The 21462-nt window shown below is 51.2% G+C and overlaps 8 protein-coding genes across 8 annotated transcripts; 4 read left to right on the top strand and 4 right to left on the bottom strand.

Annotated features, from left to right (window-relative positions):
- Positions 1-9090: 9090 nt before the first annotated feature.
- Positions 9091-9898, top strand: LOC129202063 (histone H1.10-like). Its single transcript, XM_054814095.1, has one exon. The coding sequence runs from the start codon at positions 9091-9093 to the stop codon at positions 9811-9813; it is 723 nt and encodes a 240-aa protein (XP_054670070.1). The 3' UTR covers positions 9814-9898.
- A 487-nt stretch (positions 9899-10385) lies between these two features.
- Positions 10386-10817, bottom strand: LOC129202133 (histone H2A-IV). The gene has a single exon (XM_054814277.1). It carries the CDS (start codon positions 10797-10799, stop codon positions 10410-10412), a length of 390 nt encoding a protein of 129 aa, XP_054670252.1. The 5' UTR covers positions 10800-10817; the 3' UTR covers positions 10386-10409.
- On the top strand, positions 10783-11640 carry LOC129202127 (histone H2B 1/2/3/4/6). The gene has a single exon (XM_054814264.1). It carries the CDS (start codon positions 11130-11132, stop codon positions 11508-11510), a length of 381 nt encoding a protein of 126 aa, XP_054670239.1. The 5' UTR covers positions 10783-11129; the 3' UTR covers positions 11511-11640.
- Positions 11641-13135: 1495 nt separating this feature from the next.
- LOC129202092 (histone H3) lies at positions 13136-13677 on the top strand. Its single transcript, XM_054814154.1, has one exon. The coding sequence runs from the start codon at positions 13169-13171 to the stop codon at positions 13577-13579; it is 411 nt and encodes a 136-aa protein (XP_054670129.1). The 5' UTR covers positions 13136-13168; the 3' UTR covers positions 13580-13677.
- Positions 13678-13932: 255 nt separating this feature from the next.
- LOC129202086 (histone H3) lies at positions 13933-14511 on the bottom strand. Its single transcript, XM_054814140.1, has one exon. The coding sequence runs from the start codon at positions 14476-14478 to the stop codon at positions 14068-14070; it is 411 nt and encodes a 136-aa protein (XP_054670115.1). The 5' UTR covers positions 14479-14511; the 3' UTR covers positions 13933-14067.
- Positions 14512-16048: 1537 nt separating this feature from the next.
- On the bottom strand, positions 16049-16518 carry LOC129202123 (histone H2B 1/2/3/4/6). Its single transcript, XM_054814249.1, has one exon. It carries the CDS (start codon positions 16516-16518, stop codon positions 16138-16140), a length of 381 nt encoding a protein of 126 aa, XP_054670224.1. The 3' UTR covers positions 16049-16137.
- LOC129202058 (histone H1.11L) lies at positions 16049-18782 on the bottom strand. The gene has a single exon (XM_054814083.1). It carries the CDS (start codon positions 18780-18782, stop codon positions 18042-18044), a length of 741 nt encoding a protein of 246 aa, XP_054670058.1. The 3' UTR covers positions 16049-18041.
- Positions 16890-17303, top strand: LOC129202101 (histone H2A-IV). Its single transcript, XM_054814182.1, has one exon. The coding sequence runs from the start codon at positions 16890-16892 to the stop codon at positions 17277-17279; it is 390 nt and encodes a 129-aa protein (XP_054670157.1). The 3' UTR covers positions 17280-17303.
- Positions 18783-21462: the final 2680 nt, after the last annotated feature.

Genomic DNA, 21462 nt, shown 5'->3' with positions numbered 1-21462 from the left:
ACCATATGAGCTCTCCCATTCACTCTCCCTATCCCATTCCTGACTGGAGGACACATCCATAAGGCTTGGGAGGACTGCTCCAAAGAACAACCCTGGAGTAAGCTGCCAGACTGAAGTACACCATTCCCACGTGCATACAGGGACTCGTGGCTCATGCTTGCTCCATGCCATACATACAGAACCCTCTTCCATAACACATATTTCTTGCAGTATCCCCAACAGGGCCCTTTTAGCACTCATCCCCTCCCCTCTATGTGTACGCACGCTAGAGCCAGCATCCAGCTTTCCAGCCTAATTCCCTGTTTTGAGACACAGGTGGGGAACAACTGGGGCTGGAGGGCCAGAGGAGTTTCCCACTACTCTGGGGAAGGACATGAAGATGACAAACTCCACAAGGTACATGAGTGGCTCCTTGGATAAGCCAGAGGGCTTGTCATGGACTGCTTCAGTGCCTGTGTCATAGTGAAAGGAAGGAGAAAATTTCTGGATGCAGTGTGTAAGCTCCTGGGGAAGAAGATGAAAACCAGAATGTCTATGCTCGCCTGCTGCTGAAAAGCTCCCAGTATGCTGCTTGGGACCAGGGAGGGACATGGATGGTGGTTTCACAACCTGGCTGAAAATAAGGTTTTAGCAGGAGCTGGGAACACTTCTGTACTACAGAGCACTTGCACAGAAGGAGTGGACCTCATCTGGATCAGAAGAGAAATAGGCTTCTGGCTATGAGCATGCAGGAGGTTGTCAGTGAGGTTTTAAACTGAGGAGTGGGGGAAAGCCAACCAGTGGTGACATTTTTCAGGACAGTGTTCCCAAGGAAAAGACATCACAAATTCTGTAGCCTCTAGGGAAGGATACATCAGAGGATAGCATAAAACAAGAGGGCTAGCATTCAAAGAGAAGTCCAGGGAACCCAGTCCGTGCTGTGATTGTCTCAACATCAGGGCTTGAAGCCTGGGAAACAAGACAGGACACTGGCACATTTTGTTGATATGGTAGGCACTTTGGAAACCTTGAGCTTGTTAAAGAGAAGCTCAAAGGAACAGCTGGGAGGATTAAATCCTCACAGGTGGGTGGAGAAGGCTGAAGTGACTGCTGGGGACACAGTGGTAGGGCTACCACCCACCAGAAAGGCCTGAAACAGAGAAAGATGCTGGCACCAATAACAGGAGGGATGGTTGAGATAAAAAAGCATCATTCAAAAAGCTGCAGGTTTGTCTGAATGAAGAACACAGAAAAGAACATAAACTCTAGCAGATTAAGCATAAAAATATAACTGAGCTGTCAAAAAATGGATCAGAAGATCGGCTGGTTAAAAAAAATCAAATCTGGTACTAAATCCTTCATCTGTCACAGCAGCAGCAAAAATCCTGCCTGAGAGCTCTTGGTCTATAAGTCTACTGGCTGTGCCAGATACACTGATGGAGGGTCAGAACAGCCTCCTGGATAAATACAGCCTTTTCAATACTGACAGCATAATTTCAGCATGCACAGGGAGGTCCTGCCTTACAAACCTCTTGGAGTTTTTTTTTGACAAGGTCAACTAGTATGTGGGGAAGGGTGATCTGATTGATGTGATCTGCCTGGATTTCCAAAGGCTTTTGACAAAGCCTCTCTGAAAAGACCTGAAAGAAAACTGCAGCAGGATAAAAGGGAAAATCTAGCATGGATAGTTATTTGATAGAAGGTTGAAAAAAGCATAGGGCTAAATAGAGGAAGTTCATCAGGGAGTTCTGCAGGGGTCTGCACTAGGTTCTGTGCTCTTTAACAAGTTCCAAAATGATGTGGAAAAAGGGATGAATAGTGAGATGATGGGGTTTGCTGACAATATGACTGGCCAAAGCACTGGTGCAGTTGTTTGTTTAGAGAAGCTTTTATTTCAATGAATATCAACACAAATGCAATGTGACGTTGATGTCCGCTAAGTATCATCTTAATCCATGTTTGCTCTTACAGCCGGAAGGTGGTGGTGGTGATAATTAAAAAAATAATCATTTGGAACCTTGGCCTATAGATCACATAGCTCAAGCTGGAGCCTTTTAATTGTTATTAGTGGTCCTAGGCCTCATTTAAGCTGAGAAATTTTGCAATAGGTTAACAGGAGAAGCAGCAGAGCTGCAGTGTGGAGGGCAGCCACTGGTCTGCCATTTGCTGGTGCTGCTGCTGAGAGCAAGGATGCTTTTGCCTTGAGCATCCCCACCTCCAGGCACCCCAGACCTCCCTGGACTGGTGCTGTGCACTGTGGTGATGTCATGAGATCATCCTTAGGGAAGGTTTCCTTCTGTACCTCCCAAACATTGCTCATACACGTACCACTGGTCGCATCCGTACTGAACTCAGTATTTGGCAGGGGGTGTTTGGCTGTTGGGATGGCCTCTATGCCCATCTTGAGTCAAGGCTCTGAATTTGACAAACCTGCTTTGGAGACTGGTTGTGGACTCTGCCTTAAAGAATAAATGCATTTTTGATACCTAGATCAGATTTTCAATCAAAATCCATGAGACTAACATCTTTTGGAGTATCCTAGGGCTCCCCTCTAGGCTGGGTATTATTTTATATTTGCAGCACGTCAGAGATTGAGTGACTGCACAGATCAGATGACAACATATTGTACTGAACTGGTATAGATCTAGAAAATGTTTTCACACTTGAAGCAGCTCTGCAGGCTTGGAGAACTAGAACTGAGCAGAGAGGGTGGATACAGCCTCTTATTGTCAGCCCTTGCTTGAGCACGGTGCAGTCAGGGAGCTGGATCAGGTCTCAGAAAACAAATATGTGCCTCTTTAGAGAGGTACCTGAAGATGAGCATCCTTCTTCTTTCAGCTTTAGCGCAGACCAAGTATTGCACCTGAAACACTTTTTCTTCTTTAGCCATTCTGTAGGCAGGTCTTCCCATGGTGGGCGGTCATGAAGGAGCCTAGCAAAAAGCAGTCTCTTTCCCAAAATCTCCTCAGTAGGAGTCTTTTCCTCCTTAGCACAGTAGACTAAGTAGGCATTGGTAATCTGGCCGCCTACTTCTCACTACCTTTTATATTTCAGGAAGCATATGGTGTTGATGCATATCCTGATGTATACTCAAAAATCACATCAGTTTGGATCCAGGACCTCTGATTACCAACATGAAGCTGCAGACAACTCACACTTTCTTGCTCTTCTGCAGAAATCTCAACAAACTTGGGAGGTGCCTGTTGTCACCTGATGTGCAGGGAAACAGAGGTAGGGAGGAAGCTGGTGGTTTGCTTATTGCCTCGTGGGCAGAACCAAATGGTGAACGTAGGTGGCCTCAGTTACAGATGAGTGTTTGTTCCCAGAGGCTACCCTGTGACCTAGCACAGCTTTTGTAATACTGACCACGTCATGATTTTAAATTCCCTTGTTCTGGGCCTCTTCAAGATTGGAGGGTGAGACTTCTTCATTTTTAAGTTTATATCATACTTCTGATTCTAGACAGCTTGATGTGAGGAATACTAAACCAGTCTTCAAGGCCACAGCATTCTTTTCTTTATATTTCTTGGAAAAGAAAAGTCATCAGTACGCCAACAGGAATCTTTCCCTTGTAAGATCCCTGAGACAAAATTTCTTTTTTTTTTTTGCTGAATATGGAAGTGACGGGACAGCTGTCATAGGAATTCTCATTTGAATACACACCAGCAATAAGGAAAGAATATTACTTCATGAAGGTAATTTTTAAAAACTCTTAGAAGCTTTTCATCAGTTCAAAACTACCAGAGGAATCTAGCAGAAAAGGAACAAGACACATGGATGTATTCAGGGTCCTGATACTAAGCACTTTACATAACACACCTTACATATGTTCAAAAAGAAGGTGGAAAAACAACCCACCAGAAGTATCCCTCCTCTTCCAGCTCTTCTCAGAGGATGTCTGCTTGCCCAGCTCCACACAGCTCCCCTGGTTTCACAGGTGCAGTGATGCCAGCAGCTATTTTTGCATTTAGCTCAGGGCAGCGCTTCAGCTGCTGGACATCTGTGCCAAAGTGCTCCTTTCCTTTGCAGACTCTGCATCCCAGCGTACTCTAGGAAAAGTGCAGGGAACGTCACCTTCAGTTCCTGCCCTCCAGCAACACAGGGAGAGGGGGGCCAATCTCTTCTCCCTCAGGGACGTTTGTCCACCTGTGCTGACCCACTGTGAGCTTGTTTTTGTGAGGTGGCAGCTCATCTCCCTGGCTTCTCTGCAGGAAGCGGAGGGGTTGCAGGTTGTATTGGCGCACTGTGGGTCACTGATGGTGGAAGAAGGGAACTGAGAAGAGTCAAAGCTATTGGTTAGTAAAGGACGAACAAACCTAGTAATGCAGGATCTTTCCACTGAGGCTGCAGAAGCGCCTAAATGCAGTGAGAGCTCATCTGCAAGCAGATCTTTCCCCAAACCCTGGGTGACAGCACTCGAGATGAGAAACAGGTCCAAAAGGCAGCTCTTAAGTGTCTAGATTAATTAGGGAACGGCTAATATGCTTATCTAATGATAGCAAGTAAAGGCAGTTACTTGCCAGGGTGGGCACCAACGGGAGCAGGTGAGCCCCAAGAGCTGCATGCCAGCCAGAAGTTTGAGACCAGCTGCCTTAGAGGAAATGAAACTGGCTGAGGCACCCCTGTGACGTGAGTCCCATGGTCCACAGTGGGACAGGAAAGGATGGGAGTTCCCACCAGTGGTTAGTAGGGAAACTTGTACCTTGTCACCCAGACCAAAACTGTGGGTCAGCATTTTCTCCAGATAGCAGATAAAAGGTGGGACAAATGGCTCTTTCTACTGGCCCCTTTGGGGTTTTCTGACTGTGCTGGAGGGGATGGAAACGCTGTTATCTAGGACAGCTTGGCAACTGAAGCTGGATGCTGCTAGTCCAAAACCTCCTGAGATGTTTCCCTGTAAGGGTCAATGAAATGAAGGTGGAAGGGTGGTTCAGATCCAGCTGACCACTGAGAGCCCTATACAAAGTCAGCCAAGCCATTCCCACATTTTGATGTATTTGATGATAAAAGAATTGGGACTCATTAATCAGGATCAGGAACTGTTGTTCTCAGCAATCTTGAACCTAAAGCTGGTGACTACATTCAATGTCAACGGTAAGTGCAAGTGGCAGTAAAGTTTTGTTATAAGTGAAAGCTATTTCTCTGTCTACTAGGACTGTAATCAAACATTTGCGTGCAACTTGGCCAAAATTGCTCTTTATTGTCTGGATCTAGAGGGATACTGAAGCAGTAGCTTTGAGAGCCTTTTATAATCCCTGTTACACCAAGGAGGGGTCCTGTCAGGGCACCAGCCCTGCCTGACCCTGCTCAGCATCTCCCGGGACTCCCCCCACCCTGCCCAGGTCCCAGGACCCCATCTCAGCCCCCCGGGGCCATCAGTCCCTGCCCCAGCGATGCTGCAGCAGGGCCGGTCTCCAGCTGCCCACGGCCCTGCCCGGCCATGGCCCCGCTGCACCAGGGAGGTGCCCGATGCCCGGGGCTGGGGCTGACCCTGGAGCCCCTCACTGGGCCTGATCCTGACCCCACCTGCAGACTGACATCCTGACCTGGCCTCTGTGTGTGCAGGAGGGAGCTGAGGTTTGTGACAAATTAAAAGTTAAAATGAGCTGACAAATTGATTGCATTTTGAACAGGTTTTGGCTTTTTCCCCCCTGTGAAATTAGATGAATCATCTCTGAACTATTTTTCTGCTATGCAGGAAATGATGAGAGTTAACATATATAGCTGGGCCTCAGCAGGAGGAGGGTGGAAAACCTGAACCAGACAAAAATCGGAATACCCAACTGCATTTTTAAGAAATGTGGGTAAGTGACTCTCAATTCTCCCATCTCCAAAGTGGGGATGGGCTTTACGTGTTTGGAAAAGGCGTGGAAATGTGAAATGAATACTTGCAGTGCAGTTAGATACTCATGTGGAAAAGTCATAAGGAAGGGGAGGAAAAGGAGAAAAAAATTCAGGAAGAATTATCCTCAGTATGTGTACAAACAGCTGAACACTGAACCTCTGTAAGTTGCTTTTCCTAGGACTTGGCCACTATTCTTTGTCAGCTAGTGCCAGGTTAAGTATCACAAAAGAGATATGCGATAAATGGAAAATTACCTTAATCTTGCAAAAATGGCTTGTTGTCTTGCAGGCATTAAGTTTGGTTTGGATTTCTATGTATTTTTTCAAGTTAGTAGGCATATGTTACTGGTTATAATAATCTATATTTTTCATGCTGGCTGGGAAGGGCTCTAAAGAGGTTTTCAGATCTAGCCCTGAAGTCTGAGCTGGCTCACATTGGTAGCACCAGCAAAAAACATTCTGCAGGATTTGCTGCCAGATATCTCTGTCCATACTGACAGAGCATGTAGAGACCGACAGCGTCAAATACTGTTGAGGTCCTGTGGTTCTTAATGGTCATTTCTTCTAAGGTGAGGCAGCAAAGCTTGCTGTAATTGTGATAGCAAATGCATAAGAGGGAGGGAGAATCTCTCTCAGCAAGTGTCCTCCCTAGCTGCTCCTTTTTTGTGTCTGTGTTGCAGGGAAATGTGTACTACTACCACATATACTAATTAAGCTTGATCATGAATAGGCTAATGACCTCTGGTGCATAACTTAGGCTTTTCATGCTGCTAATCACACAAGGAATAGCAGTATTTGGAGGAGAGTGTATCATGGTCCTTGTGTATTTACTACTGAATGAGGTGACACTGCATTCAGCTCTCCTTGTATGCCTTGATTTTTCTCTGGTACTTCTGCATCCTCCGCCTAATACACCTGACTTCACTGCTTGTTTGTGAGATGGTCATGAGAATATATTGTCTTCTTAACAATAAAGGAAGGGAATAATGGCGTAAACACATAAGTGGAAAATCAGATAAGTAGAAGTACTTAAAGTAATTACAAAAAATAGCTTCAAGTTGCAAAATGGCCATTTAACGTTTGATGGAGATTGATAGCCTCAGAAGTGGAGTAAGACAAAGACTACCACAATGAGCTGCAGTGTTGCTCTGGCACATACTGAGAAGCTTCTCTTGAGATGGCTGGTGTTGTACTTATCACTGCTATACAGGATTTAGACATACAGCTGTATTCCATCTGATTATGTGTGTGTAAGGAAAACAGTCTTGAGAATATCAAATTACAGATTGGAGGAAAATGTGCTATTGTGCTGCATTATTACTTTTGCAAAATAAGAGTTGCAGAGAATGGGGTAAATTGTTTTATTGTGAGGTAGAAAGGCTTCTGTCCCAACCCCAGTATTGACATTGGTAATGTGAAAAGAGTTGTTGAGTATAAAAAGATGCAGCTTACAGACACTGTAATAAGTTTAGTTTTTAAGGGATGTCAGGACTTTTACCAGACCTAGATGGGACAGAGCAGACATACATTCATCTGCCTGATTTCAGGAAATTTTAGGAGACGTTAATAATTTCACTATTCAATTCTTTATGGTCCTTATTACTACATGAAGTAAATGTGTTACAGTCGAGTCTCTTGCATTTGTAAAATTTCCAGTGACCATTTCTGTATAAGCCATCCTGCTTCTAACACAGCTTTGAAAGCCCAGATCCAGATTTGCCAAATTTGCCATCTTATTCGCCTTCCCTGTCTCAGGGATAACTCCTCAGCTAGGAGACCTCAATGACGAGAAAGAGTTAGAAAGAAAACATGCATGAGAGAAAAATATGTTTATTTTCCTAAAGTACTTTTTACCATAAATATACAAGAAAAGGTCAAACTGCCTAAATGAAGTTTTAAAGAATGGGATTTTGTGAATTAATTGAAGATGAAGGGTCACCCAACATCTTCAAGAGATTCATCTGCCTTCGCTATAGTGGAATGAAAGAGAGGAGTGAGGTGATATTTTCCACTCAGAGATCTTGCATTTCGTTGAAATAATGAAGTTCATTATCTGGTCAGCATCATACATAAACTATGCAAGTGCAGTTTGTATACATCAGGTACAAAGGCAGCAATATGATGGTGCTAAACTGGCTAATGGCCATTAAACTTCAATGTAAATTAATTAAGAACTCCTTCCAGAGAGACAAAAATATATACAATTTTTTAGCTGATAAGGAGGTGTGCATGCTAATAGAGTAGTCACCACATTGTGGATAAACAGCTTTGCATCACTGTGCTGCAGCCAAAGGTTTTATGTACAGAAGCTGCTCTGACTTGATCTGTAACCTGGCAAAAGAGCAGTGAGCAAACATTGTGATTTTTCTTCCTAGCTTGGTATCAAAATATGAATAAAATGGTGCTTTCACATCTCTTGCAGACTTGATCTCTGCCAATTTTTTCCATGTTACTGAATCGTACAAGCAGATTTTACAGATATAGCACTGTGTGCTTTATTTAGAGTGTGGTCTGTTTCTGTATGCCAGAGACTTTACATGAAGCTCAGTGATTCGACACAAACCTTTTCATATTTGGTCTTTGTGTCCCAATTTATTCCATGAACATTAGAGAGCTTTTTGCTATGTTAACAACAACAAAGAATTGCAGAGAAAGTAGTCTATTCTAAGGTAAATAAAGTATATGCTGTCTATTATTTCACGCACGGCCGCCGGAAACATTTGTTTTGGAAGTACAGGGGGAAAAAAAAAAATCCCTAATTGAGTGTTTCGCAGGAGCCAGAGGTATAAACGTCGGTAAGAGAAGCGGAGGCACGGCTTGTGGGGGTTTGTGCTACCTCACTCTCTTTGAAACGATTTTATTTTAAAGAATGAGATTCTAACTGTTCGCTTTCTTCTTTAATATGAAAAAGACCCCTTGAAGATTAACACTGAGTTTCCTGTCTCACGTTAATTTTAAAGGGGAATTTCTAATTTATAAAGAAAAACAAAACTTTCGCGCTCTCAAGGTCTGTTCCGTTCCAGGACTCGGGATTTACTGTCCCTTCTCTACCCAAAATCCACTCTTTTCGCGACAAAACAGCAATACGCGAAAATAGACACTTCCACGGCCTCCCAGATGTAGAAAAGGGACAATTGCGTGACAGATAAAGTAGAAAAAACGCATTTTATTATCCCCGAAGAAACACAAGCCGGAGCACGGAGCGCCGGGCGGTGGCGGGGCGGGGCGGGCGGGCGGCACCAATCAGCGCCGACCGCGCTGCTATAAATGGGGGCGCCGCCGCTTCGGCCGCCCAGTGCAGCCTGCGCCGCCGTCATGTCCGAGACTGCCCCTGCTGCCGCCCCGGCCCCCGCAGCTCCGGCCCCCGCTGCCAAGGCCGCCGCTAAGAAGCCGAAGAAAGCGGCGGGCGGCTCCAAAGCCCGCAAGCCCGCGGGCCCCAGCGTCACCGAGCTGATCACCAAGGCCGTGTCCGCCTCCAAGGAGCGCAAGGGGCTCTCCCTCGCCGCGCTCAAGAAGGCGCTGGCCGCCGGCGGCTACGATGTGGAGAAGAACAACAGCCGCATCAAGCTGGGGCTCAAGAGCCTCGTCAGCAAGGGCACCCTGGTGCAGACCAAAGGCATTGGTGCCTCCGGCTCTTTCCGCCTCAGCAAGAAGCCTGGGGAAGTGAAGGAAAAAGCCCCCAAGAAGCGGGCGGCCGCAGCCAAGCCCAAGAAGCCGGCAGCTAAGAAGCCCGCCAGCGCCGCCAAGAAGCCCAAAAAGGCTGTGACAGCGAAGAAGAGCCCCAAGAAAGCGAAGAAGCCGGCGGCCGCGGCGGCCAAGAAAGCGGCCAAGAGCCCCAAGAAGGCGACTAAGGCTGCCAAGCCCAAGAAAGCAGCGGCGGCAGCGAAGAGCCCGGCCAAGGCAAAGGCGGTGAAGCCGAAAGCAGCCAAGCCCAAGGCGGCCAAGCCCAAAGCGGCCAAGGCGAAGAAGGCGGCGCCTAAGAAGAAGTAAGCTCCCGTGGAGGAAAGCTTTTCTTCCGCACTTAAACCCAACGGCTCTTTTAAGAGCCACCCACGTCGTCTTAAAAGGGCTGAAACGCTGTGGCTGTTCCTCGTCTTCGGGAAGGAGAAAATGGGGAGGGTTTTTATGGGAATAGCACGCTGCTGGCGATAAAGTTTTTAGTGCGGGGATAGGCAGACGTCGCAGCAGCAAACCCGAAAGCTGCTGTTAAACTTGCTCGCTGCTGCTTAGCCAGGAGAGTGAAGTAGCGCGTTGGTGGGTTTGCAAAGCCCGCACGGCGCGGGGATTGGCTGCGGCTTCGGATGGGCCGAGCCGCTTCCCGGGAGCCCTGTCAGCCCCGCCCCCGGTCCGGGGTAGGGAAGCAACAAGGAGTCGGAGCGGAGGAGGGTGTGGGGGGTGGGTGTGCACGGGGATGAGTACCTGCAGATAGAGCGGATTACTCCGTCTCAGCCAACCATTTAAAAAAGCGTGGGGGCTTTTTACTCTTTCAATGAAGTTCAAGCTCTTTTACAGATTTTGTTGGTGGCTCTGAAAAGAGCCTTTGGGTTTCTCTGGGGAAAAAATTCCCGGGCGTTACTCTTTAGCGTTCACTTGGCTTTAGCCTTGTGGCTGTCGGTCTTCTTGGGCAGCAGCACGGCCTGGATGTTGGGCAGCACCCCGCCCTGCGCGATGGTCACCTTGCCCAGCAGCTTGTTGAGCTCCTCGTCGTTGCGGATGGCCAGCTGCAGGTGCCGGGGGATGATGCGCGTCTTCTTGTTGTCGCGGGCCGCGTTGCCCGCCAGCTCCAGGATCTCGGCCGTCAGGTACTCCAGCACGGCCGCCAGGTACACCGGGGCGCCGGCGCCCACCCGCTCCGCGTAGTTGCCCTTGCGCAGCAGGCGGTGCACGCGGCCCACGGGGAACTGCAGCCCGGCCCGCGACGAGCGCGACTTGGCCTTGGCGCGCGCCTTCCCGCCCTGCTTCCCGCGGCCCGACATCGTAGCGACTCTGCAGACAGATGTTACAGACGTATGGAAATAAAAACAGCGCCGCCGCTCGCCCTTATATCCCTTCTCGGCAAAAGGAGCGAATTTCGATAGGCTGACAAGGTGACATTGCGAAAACAGCCAATGGGAACGCGGATCGAATATTAACCAATGGTGGTTAAACACGGAGAATTACGCCTCTAAAACATCTCTCAGCCAATAAAAACTAAGATTAGGGGAACCGAAATTTGCATACGGTCCCTATAAAAGGAGAACGCGTACCGCTGACTTCATCTACTGTTGTGGGTTTGTTAGCAGAGGTGTAGTGACAGGCAGACTATAATGCCTGAGCCGGCCAAGTCCGCCCCCGCGCCCAAGAAGGGCTCCAAGAAGGCGGTGACCAAGACGCAGAAGAAGGGCGACAAGAAGCGCAAGAAGAGCCGCAAGGAGAGCTACTCGATCTACGTGTACAAGGTGCTGAAGCAGGTGCACCCCGACACGGGCATCTCGTCCAAAGCCATGGGCATCATGAACTCCTTCGTCAACGACATCTTCGAGCGCATCGCCGGCGAGGCCTCGCGCCTGGCGCACTACAACAAGCGCTCCACCATCACCTCGCGGGAGATCCAGACGGCCGTGCGGCTCCTGCTGCCCGGCGAGCTGGCCAAGCACGCCGTCTCCGAGGGCACCAAGGCTGTCACCAAGTACACCAGCTCCAAGTAGAGCGCCTCGGACCGTCCGTTTTAACCCAAAGGCTCTTTTAAGAGCCACCCACGTTTTCAGTAAAAGAGCTGATGCTGTGGTGACTTGTTCTTGGGTGTCCCAGGTTCATCTTGGGAAAAGGGGCGATAATAGTGTGAAAGCACTGTTGGTTATAAGGAACCCCGGGGTGATAAACACGGTTTTTGGGGTTGCTTTTTTGGTGGGTTTGTGGTTTGTTTTTTTGTGTTTGGTTTTTTTTTTTTTTTTTTTAATATCTGCCTCAGTGGAGCAGAGAATGCTCACGATTCGCTAAAAGTACCCTGGGAGACCGCTTCCCTTTCGCGTCCGTTGTGGGGGAGGTTTAACGATAAACGATGTAGGTGCTCTCTTTTAAGGTCCAAAAGAAGCGTGTTCTGGATACGTGCCGCTTGGCTCTTTTTCCCCGTGAGGCGCTCTAGCGGAATGCGGATACATCGAAAGCACAGACGGTTCAAGACAGCCGTGGGGGTCTGGGATTTAGTTTGGGGTGGTTTGGGGGGGGTTTTGTTTGGTTTTTTTTTTTGGTTGTTTTGCTTTTTTTTTTAAGCCAAAAGCGCCACGCTGGATCCTTCCCCCGCCGTTAGCGTTCTCGCGGACGACCGGGGGAAGAAAACCGGGGCGCTTCACGGCGTTCTCGCCCTCGACCCGCGCCGGCCCCCCTGTGGTCCCGGGCACAGTGTACCCCTCAGCGCTCTCCCGCGGCTCTCGCCCGCTTCTCCCTCCACAGCCCCGTTCCCCCGCACCCCGCGGGAGCGGGGGCCGGGAGGAGGAATCGTGTGACGCGCAGCTGCCGGGGCTCAGTCCGACCTGAGTGAGGACTGCACGGCGCTCCCCAGCAGGCGGGGCCGGCCCGGCCGCAGCTCCTGAGAGGGCGGTGATTGGTCGCGGTGACGCTCGCGTCTCGGAGCCCGTCCCGGCTTACACCCAGGAGCGCGCCCCCGAAGAGAGCCGGGCCTTAAACCGGGGGCGGGACAGCAGCCAGGAAACGTTCGCCTTAGCCGGCGTTTCGCGTGTCACCTGCGCCTGCAACGTTCCCGCCCCGGCCCTGAACCGAACGCGATTACGGAGTGGCAGGAAAGAGCGAGCTCTCGGGAGAGACGGAGGTTGCCAAACGAGGGAGCTTTAGCCAGCAGTCCCGATACCGGGCGGGGAGGGGGCGCGGGGAGCGGATTGGGACGGGGACGAGCCCGAGCCCGAGCCCGAGGCGAGGGCGGCGGGATCTGCTCCAGCCGCCACCCACGCTGGTGCCTACCACCACCCCCATTCCCCCAGCCCCCGCCTCCCAGACCGTATAGTTCGTGGGGATGGTACACGCATTTGCTCTTAGATAGCGAGGGAGCCAGCGCTAAAGCGTTCTGGAAGGCCGGAAAAGAGCAAGCAGCCGAGCCGGGGCCAGGGCCGCTTCGGCGGCTCTGGAGACAGAGGGGGCGGGGCGGGGGAAAGAAGGCAGGAAGGGCCGGCGGGCGGGTTTCCCGCCGGCGAGGCGCGGGCTTTTCGAATGCTCGCGTCGCCCAATGGCAGCCGGTCTCGCGCGAGCGGCCAATCGGCAGGGAGCTCCGGCTATAAATACTGCCGCGGCGGAGCCGCTACCGCGGTTCAGTCTTTGCTGACTGAGAGTGCTTAAAGGTGGGCGCGGAGCGATGGCGCGTACGAAGCAGACGGCGCGTAAGTCGACGGGCGGGAAGGCGCCCCGCAAGCAGCTGGCCACCAAGGCGGCCCGCAAGAGCGCGCCGGCCACGGGCGGCGTGAAGAAGCCGCACCGCTACCGGCCCGGCACGGTGGCGCTGCGCGAGATCCGGCGCTACCAGAAGTCGACGGAGCTGCTGATCCGCAAGCTGCCCTTCCAGCGCCTGGTGCGCGAGATCGCGCAGGACTTCAAGACCGACCTGCGCTTCCAGAGCTCGGCCGTGATGGCGCTGCAGGAGGCGAGCGAGGCCTACCTGGTGGGGCTCTTCGAGGACACCAACCTCTGCGCCATCCACGCCAAGCGCGTCACCATCATGCCCAAGGACATCCAGCTGGCCCGCCGCATCCGCGGTGAGCGCGCCTGAGGCTCCTGCCCCAGCCCTTCTCCCGGCTCTGGCAGACGCCGAGGCAGCCTACACAGACCCAAAGGCTCTTTTAAGAGCCACTCCATGCACAATAAAAAGGGCTGTAATACTTTGTGATCTAATTGGAACTTGTGTTCTGACATATAAAAATGTAAGAGTTCATAGAATACAATGAATGTTTCACTCCAAGCATTGCCCACCACTAGTGCATATAAATGTCCTGCTAAAAAAGTGGCAGTGGCAATTTCTGAAATCATTAGATTAGAATTTGTGGTGTAATGACTTTCGATAAGTAATTCAATACACAAAAACACTGAACAAAAAAATCCTTATAAAGGTATGAATCATGATGCTTCAAAATTACTACCCTTGAAACTAGTATTACAGCCCTTTTTATTGTGCATGGAGTGGCTCTTAAAAGAGCCTTTGGGTCTGTGTAGGCTGCCTCGGCGTCTGCCAGAGCCGGGAGAAGGGCTGGGGCAGGAGCCTCAGGCGCGCTCACCGCGGATGCGGCGGGCCAGCTGGATGTCCTTGGGCATGATGGTGACGCGCTTGGCGTGGATGGCGCAGAGGTTGGTGTCCTCGAAGAGCCCCACCAGGTAGGCCTCGCTCGCCTCCTGCAGCGCCATCACGGCCGAGCTCTGGAAGCGCAGGTCGGTCTTGAAGTCCTGCGCGATCTCGCGCACCAGGCGCTGGAAGGGCAGCTTGCGGATCAGCAGCTCCGTCGACTTCTGGTAGCGCCGGATCTCGCGCAGCGCCACCGTGCCGGGCCGGTAGCGGTGCGGCTTCTTCACGCCGCCCGTGGCCGGCGCGCTCTTGCGGGCCGCCTTGGTGGCCAGCTGCTTGCGGGGCGCCTTCCCGCCCGTCGACTTACGCGCCGTCTGCTTCGTACGCGCCATCGCTCCGCGCCCACCTTTAAGCACTCTCAGTCAGCAAAGACTGAACCGCGGTAGCGGCTCCGCCGCGGCAGTATTTATAGCCGGAGCTCCCTGCCGATTGGCCGCTCGCGCGAGACCGGCTGCCATTGGGCGACGCGAGCATTCGAAAAGCCCGCGCCTCGCCGGCGGGAAACCCGCCCGCCGGCCCTTCCTGCCTTCTTTCCCCCGCCCCGCCCCCTCTGTCTCCAGAGCCGCCGAAGCGGCCCTGGCCCCGGCTCGGCTGCTTGCTCTTTTCCGGCCTTCCAGAACGCTTTAGCGCTGGCTCCCTCGCTATCTAAGAGCAAATGCGTGTACCATCCCCACGAACTATACGGTCTGGGAGGCGGGGGCTGGGGGAATGGGGGTGGTGGTAGGCACCAGCGTGGGTGGCGGCTGGAGCAGATCCCGCCGCCCTCGCCTCGGGCTCGGGCTCGGGCTCGTCCCCGTCCCAATCCGCTCCCCGCGCCCCCTCCCCGCCCGGTATCGGGACTGCTGGCTAAAGCTCCCTCGTTTGGCAACCTCCGTCTCTCCCGAGAGCTCGCTCTTTCCTGCCACTCCGTAATCGCGTTCGGTTCAGGGCCGGGGCGGGAACGTTGCAGGCGCAGGTGACACGCGAAACGCCGGCTAAGGCGACCGTTTCCTGGCTGCTGTCCCGCCCCCGGTTTAAGGCCCGGCTCTCTTCGGGGGCGCGCTCCTGGGTGTAAGCCGGGACGGGCTCCGAGACGCGAGCGTCACCGCGACCAATCACCGCCCTCTCAGGAGCTGCGGCCGGGCCGGCCCCGCCTGCTGGGGAGCGCCGTGCAGTCCTCACTCAGGTCGGACTGAGCCCCGGCAGCTGCGCGTCACACGATTCCTCCTCCCGGCCCCCGCTCCCGCGGGGTGCGGGGGAACGGGGCTGTGGAGGGAGAAGCGGGCGAGAGCCGCGGGAGAGCGCTGAGGGGTACACTGTGCCCGGGACCACAGGGGGGCCGGCGCGGGTCGAGGGCGAGAACGCCGTGAAGCGCCCCGGTTTTCTTCCCCCGGTCGTCCGCGAGAACGCTAACGGCGGGGGAAGGATCCAGCGTGGCGCTTTTGGCTTAAAAAAAAAAGCAAAACAACCAAAAAAAAAAACCAAACAAAACCCCCCCCAAACCACCCCAAACTAAATCCCAGACCCCCACGGCTGTCTTGAACCGTCTGTGCTTTCGATGTATCCGCATTCCGCTAGAGCGCCTCACGGGGAAAAAGAGCCAAGCGGCACGTATCCAGAACACGCTTCTTTTGGACCTTAAAAGAGAGCACCTACATCGTTTATCGTTAAACCTCCCCCACAACGGACGCGAAAGGGAAGCGGTCTCCCAGGGTACTTTTAGCGAATCGTGAGCATTCTCTGCTCCACTGAGGCAGATATTAAAAAAAAAAAAAAAAAAAACCAAACACAAAAAAACAAACCACAAACCCACCAAAAAAGCAACCCCAAAAACCGTGTTTATCACCCCGGGGTTCCTTATAACCAACAGTGCTTTCACACTATTATCGCCCCTTTTCCCAAGATGAACCTGGGACACCCAAGAACAAGTCACCACAGCATCAGCTCTTTTACTGAAAACGTGGGTGGCTCTTAAAAGAGCCTTTGGGTTAAAACGGACGGTCCGAGGCGCTCTACTTGGAGCTGGTGTACTTGGTGACAGCCTTGGTGCCCTCGGAGACGGCGTGCTTGGCCAGCTCGCCGGGCAGCAGGAGCCGCACGGCCGTCTGGATCTCCCGCGAGGTGATGGTGGAGCGCTTGTTGTAGTGCGCCAGGCGCGAGGCCTCGCCGGCGATGCGCTCGAAGATGTCGTTGACGAAGGAGTTCATGATGCCCATGGCCTTGGACGAGATGCCCGTGTCGGGGTGCACCTGCTTCAGCACCTTGTACACGTAGATCGAGTAGCTCTCCTTGCGGCTCTTCTTGCGCTTCTTGTCGCCCTTCTTCTGCGTCTTGGTCACCGCCTTCTTGGAGCCCTTCTTGGGCGCGGGGGCGGACTTGGCCGGCTCGGGCATCGCAGCAAACGCGCACCTCTCGCTCACCCACAAACAGCGCTTACGAAGCACACGGTAACGCCGCTGCCGGCGGGAGCCCCTTTTATAGAGCGCTCGGCGAGGCCCCGGCTCGACGCCGTCGCATCGCTATTGGTTGAAAGTTCTACTTCTGGTCGTCACCAAGCCCTAAGCTTTGCTATTGGGCACCTCTCGATCCGCGTTCCCATTGGCTGCCGGAACAACGCCTTCTTCCTGGCCTATCAGCGGTGGCACCGCCGCTCCGCCCGAGGCGAATATAAGCGGGCGTGCGCGGCCCGGCAGCTCATCGTTGTTTCTGCGGAGCTGCTGCTGCTGCTGCTGTTCTCAGTTCGCTGAGTCGCTGCGTCGCTGCCATGTCGGGCCGCGGGAAGCAGGGCGGGAAGGCGCGCGCCAAGGCCAAGTCGCGCTCGTCGCGGGCCGGGCTGCAGTTCCCCGTGGGCCGCGTGCACCGCCTGCTGCGCAAGGGCAACTACGCGGAGCGGGTGGGCGCCGGCGCCCCGGTGTACCTGGCGGCCGTGCTGGAGTACCTGACGGCCGAGATCCTGGAGCTGGCGGGCAACGCGGCCCGCGACAACAAGAAGACGCGCATCATCCCCCGGCACCTGCAGCTGGCCATCCGCAACGACGAGGAGCTCAACAAGCTGCTGGGCAAGGTGACCATCGCGCAGGGCGGGGTGCTGCCCAACATCCAGGCCGTGCTGCTGCCCAAGAAGACCGACAGCCACAAGGCTAAAGCCAAGTGAACGCTAAAGAGTAACGCCCGGGAATTTTTTTCCCCAGAGAAACCCAAAGGCTCTTTTCAGAGCCACCCACTAGATCACTGAAGAGCTAAATTGCTTTAAGCGTGCTTGGAAATGCTTAGGAAACACCAGTGGTCTTAGCTTTCTAAAAAAGAATGCATGGATGAATGATCTTTAATAATTACGACTGGTTTAAAATGTCTATTTTTGTAGCGTGCAAGTGAGATTCATTCTTGGAACCGGAAACGTTGCATGATCTAGATCCTATAGTTCGAGTCAAGTGCAAAATAAATCTCTCTGCCCCATCCTATCTTACCGCTAAGGTGAGCTATCGAGTCACAAACAAAAAACCGTCCCCTCCCCTCTGCTTGCCCTGTCACGTACTCGCACGCACGGATTCTGAAAAGAAAGCGTTAAGTAGTGGCTACAATACTATGTTTAAAAACAAAGGAATTAATTTCAAAGTTCTAGATACTTAAACCGCCTTGAAGCAACGTCTGTCCTCAAAGGAGCGAACGATCTCCCTAGTAGTGCAGCCTCAACAGCTGTTCCTAAAACGATAAAGTTCCTCCTAGTCGCGGCGGACACTACCAGCTTCCGTATGGGAGATTCGAAAACTTCAAAGGCATTTCCTCCATTTACCGCGATATTAAGAACAAAGCAAAAAAACCCAAAACTTATTTCAGCCCTTTTAAGACGACGTGGGTGGCTCTTAAAAGAGCCGTTGGGTTTAAGTGCGGAAGAAAAGCTTTCCTCCACGGGAGCTTACTTCTTCTTAGGCGCCGCCTTCTTCGCCTTGGCCGCTTTGGGCTTGGCCGCCTTGGGCTTGGCTGCTTTCGGCTTCACAGCCTTTGCCTTGGCCGGGCTCTTCGCTGCCGCCGCCGCTTTCTTGGGCTTGGCAGCCTTAGTCGCCTTTTTGGGGCTCTTGGCCGCTTTCTTGGTCACCGCGGCCGCCGGCTTCTTCGCTTTCTTGGGGCTCTTCTTCGCTGTCACCGCCTTCTTAGGCTTCTTGGCGGCGCTGGCGGGCTTCTTAGCTGCCGGCTTCTTGGGCTTGGCTGCGGCCGCCCGCTTCTTGGGGGCTTTTTCCTTCACTTCCCCGGGCTTCTTGCTGAGGCGGAAAGAGCCGGAGGCGCCGGTGCCTTTGGTCTGCACCAGGGTGCCCTTGCTGACGAGGCTCTTGAGCCCCAGCTTGATGCGGCTGTTGTTCTTCTCCACATCGTAGCCGCCGGCGGCCAGCGCCTTCTTGAGCGCGGCGAGGGAGAGCCCCTTGCGCTCCTTGGAGGCGGACACGGCCTTGGTGATCAGCTCGGTGACGCTGGGGCCCGCGGGCTTGCGGGCTTTGGAGCCGCCCGCCGCTTTCTTCGGCTTCTTGGCGGCGGCCTTGGCTGCGGGGGCCGGGGCGGCGGCAGGCGCTGCCTCAGCAGCTGGGGCGGGAGCGGTCTCGGACATGACGATACCACACAGACGACAACGCAGTGGCTGCGGTAACAGCAGCGGCGCCCCCATTTATAGCAGCGCTGCGGGCGCTGATTGGTGGGTTGCCGAGCCCGCCCCGCCCCACCGCCCCGCGCTCTGCCGCTCGGCTTGTGTTTCTTCCTTCTCAAAAAAGTGTGTTTTTCGTAAAAAAACCGTGACCGCGGCACCCCATTTCTTAGCAGTGTTGCTGGGGACCGAAGATATTTTTGTCTTTCGGCGTTTCTTTTAGCGGAGACTTAAAATGAGTTTCAGGCAAGCCAAGAAACCCTGAGTTTGGGGATTGAACACAGAGCTGGACGGTGAGATTTTTATTTTTCCTTTTGAATTAAAACTTTACTTCTGACAGCACTGTCCCAGTGACAGCGAATTCATGTTCCTGAGACGGCTTTTCATCAAGGTAATGTAAAATTGAGGTAATCTCGAGACATTTTCTTAGCATAAATTAGTTTTGAAAAGAAGCAAGTAACACAAAGTAGCCACTCAGCTCTGTATCTGGGTTATGTGTTGTTTCCCGTAAGACGGCTTCATCTCTTAAAAATAATGAAACCTTTGGACATAGTACCCTATGTAGTTCTACTCGCAGCTAATAAAAAGTAAAAGAAAGATGGTTTTCACCAGAAACCTTAATGTGAAAAACAGCTCTCAAATCAGCAGGTACCTTCAACTTATCATAAGAACATATGGAAGTTCTTTCACCGTTTTCCTCAGTTTTCTGCATTCTCGTATTAATATTTTGATGAACTATATTTCCATTTTTTCTCCAAAATACCTTTTTTGATTAAGCACAATAAGTAAACACATTCATTGGTATGGTCTTATTTTAAGATAGAGTTTATTTTTGTGCTTACTTTTACACTGTGCCTCGGGCATTTTGTCAGCCAGAATCAGCAGTTGTGCAAAAAAAAAAAAAAAAAAAAAAAAAAGCTGCGCATGTTTTCTTTATAAAAAACAGAGGTAAGGCTGCATGCATTTCTTTAATAAAATAATATAAATCAAATAGCTTAATCAAGCAATTATGTCATTGGTCAGACATTTTGACCATGAAACAATTTTGTGATGTGGGATAAACTGACTATACATAAAATTATTTCTTCTTGGGATGAGATGGATAGAGGAGTGTCATGTTCAAAAATATGTAGTATTAGGAGACCCTGGTGATTATTTCATGTGATTGAAAATGCAGTCATTTGTCATCTTTCACTTTTTCTTTTTATAATGTAATACCACACACTGTCTCGTGGAGTTTTGGCAGTGAGGGGGTCACTTTTAAGAGCTTGTCAGTAGTGCTGGTTTACCATGACTAGGGTGCACCTAAAGTGTGAGAAACTGCCAAGAGATGTGGTAGCATTTCAGAGGGGCTTTTGTCTAGAGAAGACAAGCAGCAGAATAACATCATATGCCAGAGTATAAAAACAGAAGATCATGTGGATTTGGGGCCAGTGTCTGTACTGATGATATATTTCATGGTGGTTTCACCTGCTGACCCCACTGTGGATTGCAGGTTGTGAACTACATTGTTACAGAAGTGAATCTGTTGGGAAGGCCACATACCGTTGAGCAGAAATGTCTGGGAGGTAGTAATGTAGAATACGTATTTCCTTCAAATTCTGTAACTTACTCCATTCTAGTCACTCATATCAGAGTCAGTTCACTAGTAGCTTTACCTCTAAATTCTTTTGATCTTTTGCAAATGCATTTTCCTGGGTTTAGGCTAGGCCTCTATTCCTCTTCTCAACACCTGATGTAGCAGCACAGTCCTGGAGCGGTCTATATGCTTTCCTAAAAGCTCATTTTTGTGGTGCCCTAAAATTTTGACCATATATCTGCACTTTTTAGTTTTGTTTTTACAATCATAGACAGTTATTTTTAGGCTCAGCAAAGGAGGAAGTGCAAAGAGATCTGGTAAATGTTATCAGGTGGAGAAGAAGAAGGAGAAAATAATTTTGTCAGTGCCCTTTAATTCCTTTAATTTAATGGCCAACCTTCTTAAAAAATAATTCATTACTTATTTCAAATATTATCTTCAAGAAAATAAGATCTTAACTTTTTTTTCCCCATATGAAGATTTGTACAATGATGTACTCAGTAAAAGACAGAATAACCTCTGCTTCCTATTTTTCCCTGAAAAAAAATAGTTAAGCAAACAGAAAATTTATTAAAATACAAAGGATAGAAGGTATTGCTCACAGTGGACTGGGATATATACCTTCATATATTGAAAGGCCACAATTATGTCTTGCTGCAGCCTTTTCTTCTCCAGGCTGAACAACCCCAACTCTCTCAGCTTTTCTTCATGGTAAAGGTGTTCCAGCCCTCTGATCATTTTCATTGCCCTCCTCTGGACCTGCTCTAACAGGTCCACATCTTTCTTGTACTGTGTACCCCAGAGCTGGATACAGTACTCCAGGTGAGATCTCATGAGAGCGGACTAGATGGAGAGAATCATCTCCCTTGACCTGCTGGTGACGCTTCTTTTTATGCAGCCTAGGATATGGTTGGCTTTCCAGGCTGCAAGTTCACATTGCCGGCTCATGTCCAATTTTTCACGCACGAGTATCTCCAAGTCTTCCTCCGCAGGGTTGCTTGCAATCAGTTCATCTCTCAGTCTGTACTGATGTTGGGGATGGCGCCGACCCAGTTGCAGGACCTTGCACTTGGCCTTGTTGAACTTCATGAGGTTCACATAGGCTCACTCCTCAAGCCTGTCCCT

Source organism: Grus americana, chromosome 1, assembly GCF_028858705.1.
Source record: "Grus americana isolate bGruAme1 chromosome 1, bGruAme1.mat, whole genome shotgun sequence".
NCBI classification, from domain to species: Eukaryota; Metazoa; Chordata; class Aves; order Gruiformes; family Gruidae; genus Grus; species Grus americana.
The sequence above is the reverse complement of the archived record's forward strand: the minus strand, read 5'-3'. Positions and strand labels throughout refer to the sequence as shown.

Excerpts from the sequence above, each read along its gene's own strand:
- LOC129202086 (XM_054814140.1), bottom strand. The coding sequence starts at position 14,478 with ATGGCGCGTACGAAGCAGACGGCGCGTAAGTCGACGGGCGGGAAGGCG.
- LOC129202063 (XM_054814095.1), top strand. The coding sequence starts at position 9,091 with ATGGGGGCGCCGCCGCTTCGGCCGCCCAGTGCAGCCTGCGCCGCCGTC.
- LOC129202127 (XM_054814264.1), top strand. The coding sequence starts at position 11,130 with ATGCCTGAGCCGGCCAAGTCCGCCCCCGCGCCCAAGAAGGGCTCCAAG.
- LOC129202058 (XM_054814083.1), bottom strand. The coding sequence starts at position 18,782 with ATGGGGGCGCCGCTGCTGTTACCGCAGCCACTGCGTTGTCGTCTGTGT.
- LOC129202133 (XM_054814277.1), bottom strand. The coding sequence starts at position 10,799 with ATGTCGGGCCGCGGGAAGCAGGGCGGGAAGGCGCGCGCCAAGGCCAAG.
- LOC129202123 (XM_054814249.1), bottom strand. The coding sequence starts at position 16,518 with ATGCCCGAGCCGGCCAAGTCCGCCCCCGCGCCCAAGAAGGGCTCCAAG.
- LOC129202092 (XM_054814154.1), top strand. The coding sequence starts at position 13,169 with ATGGCGCGTACGAAGCAGACGGCGCGTAAGTCGACGGGCGGGAAGGCG.
- LOC129202101 (XM_054814182.1), top strand. The coding sequence starts at position 16,890 with ATGTCGGGCCGCGGGAAGCAGGGCGGGAAGGCGCGCGCCAAGGCCAAG.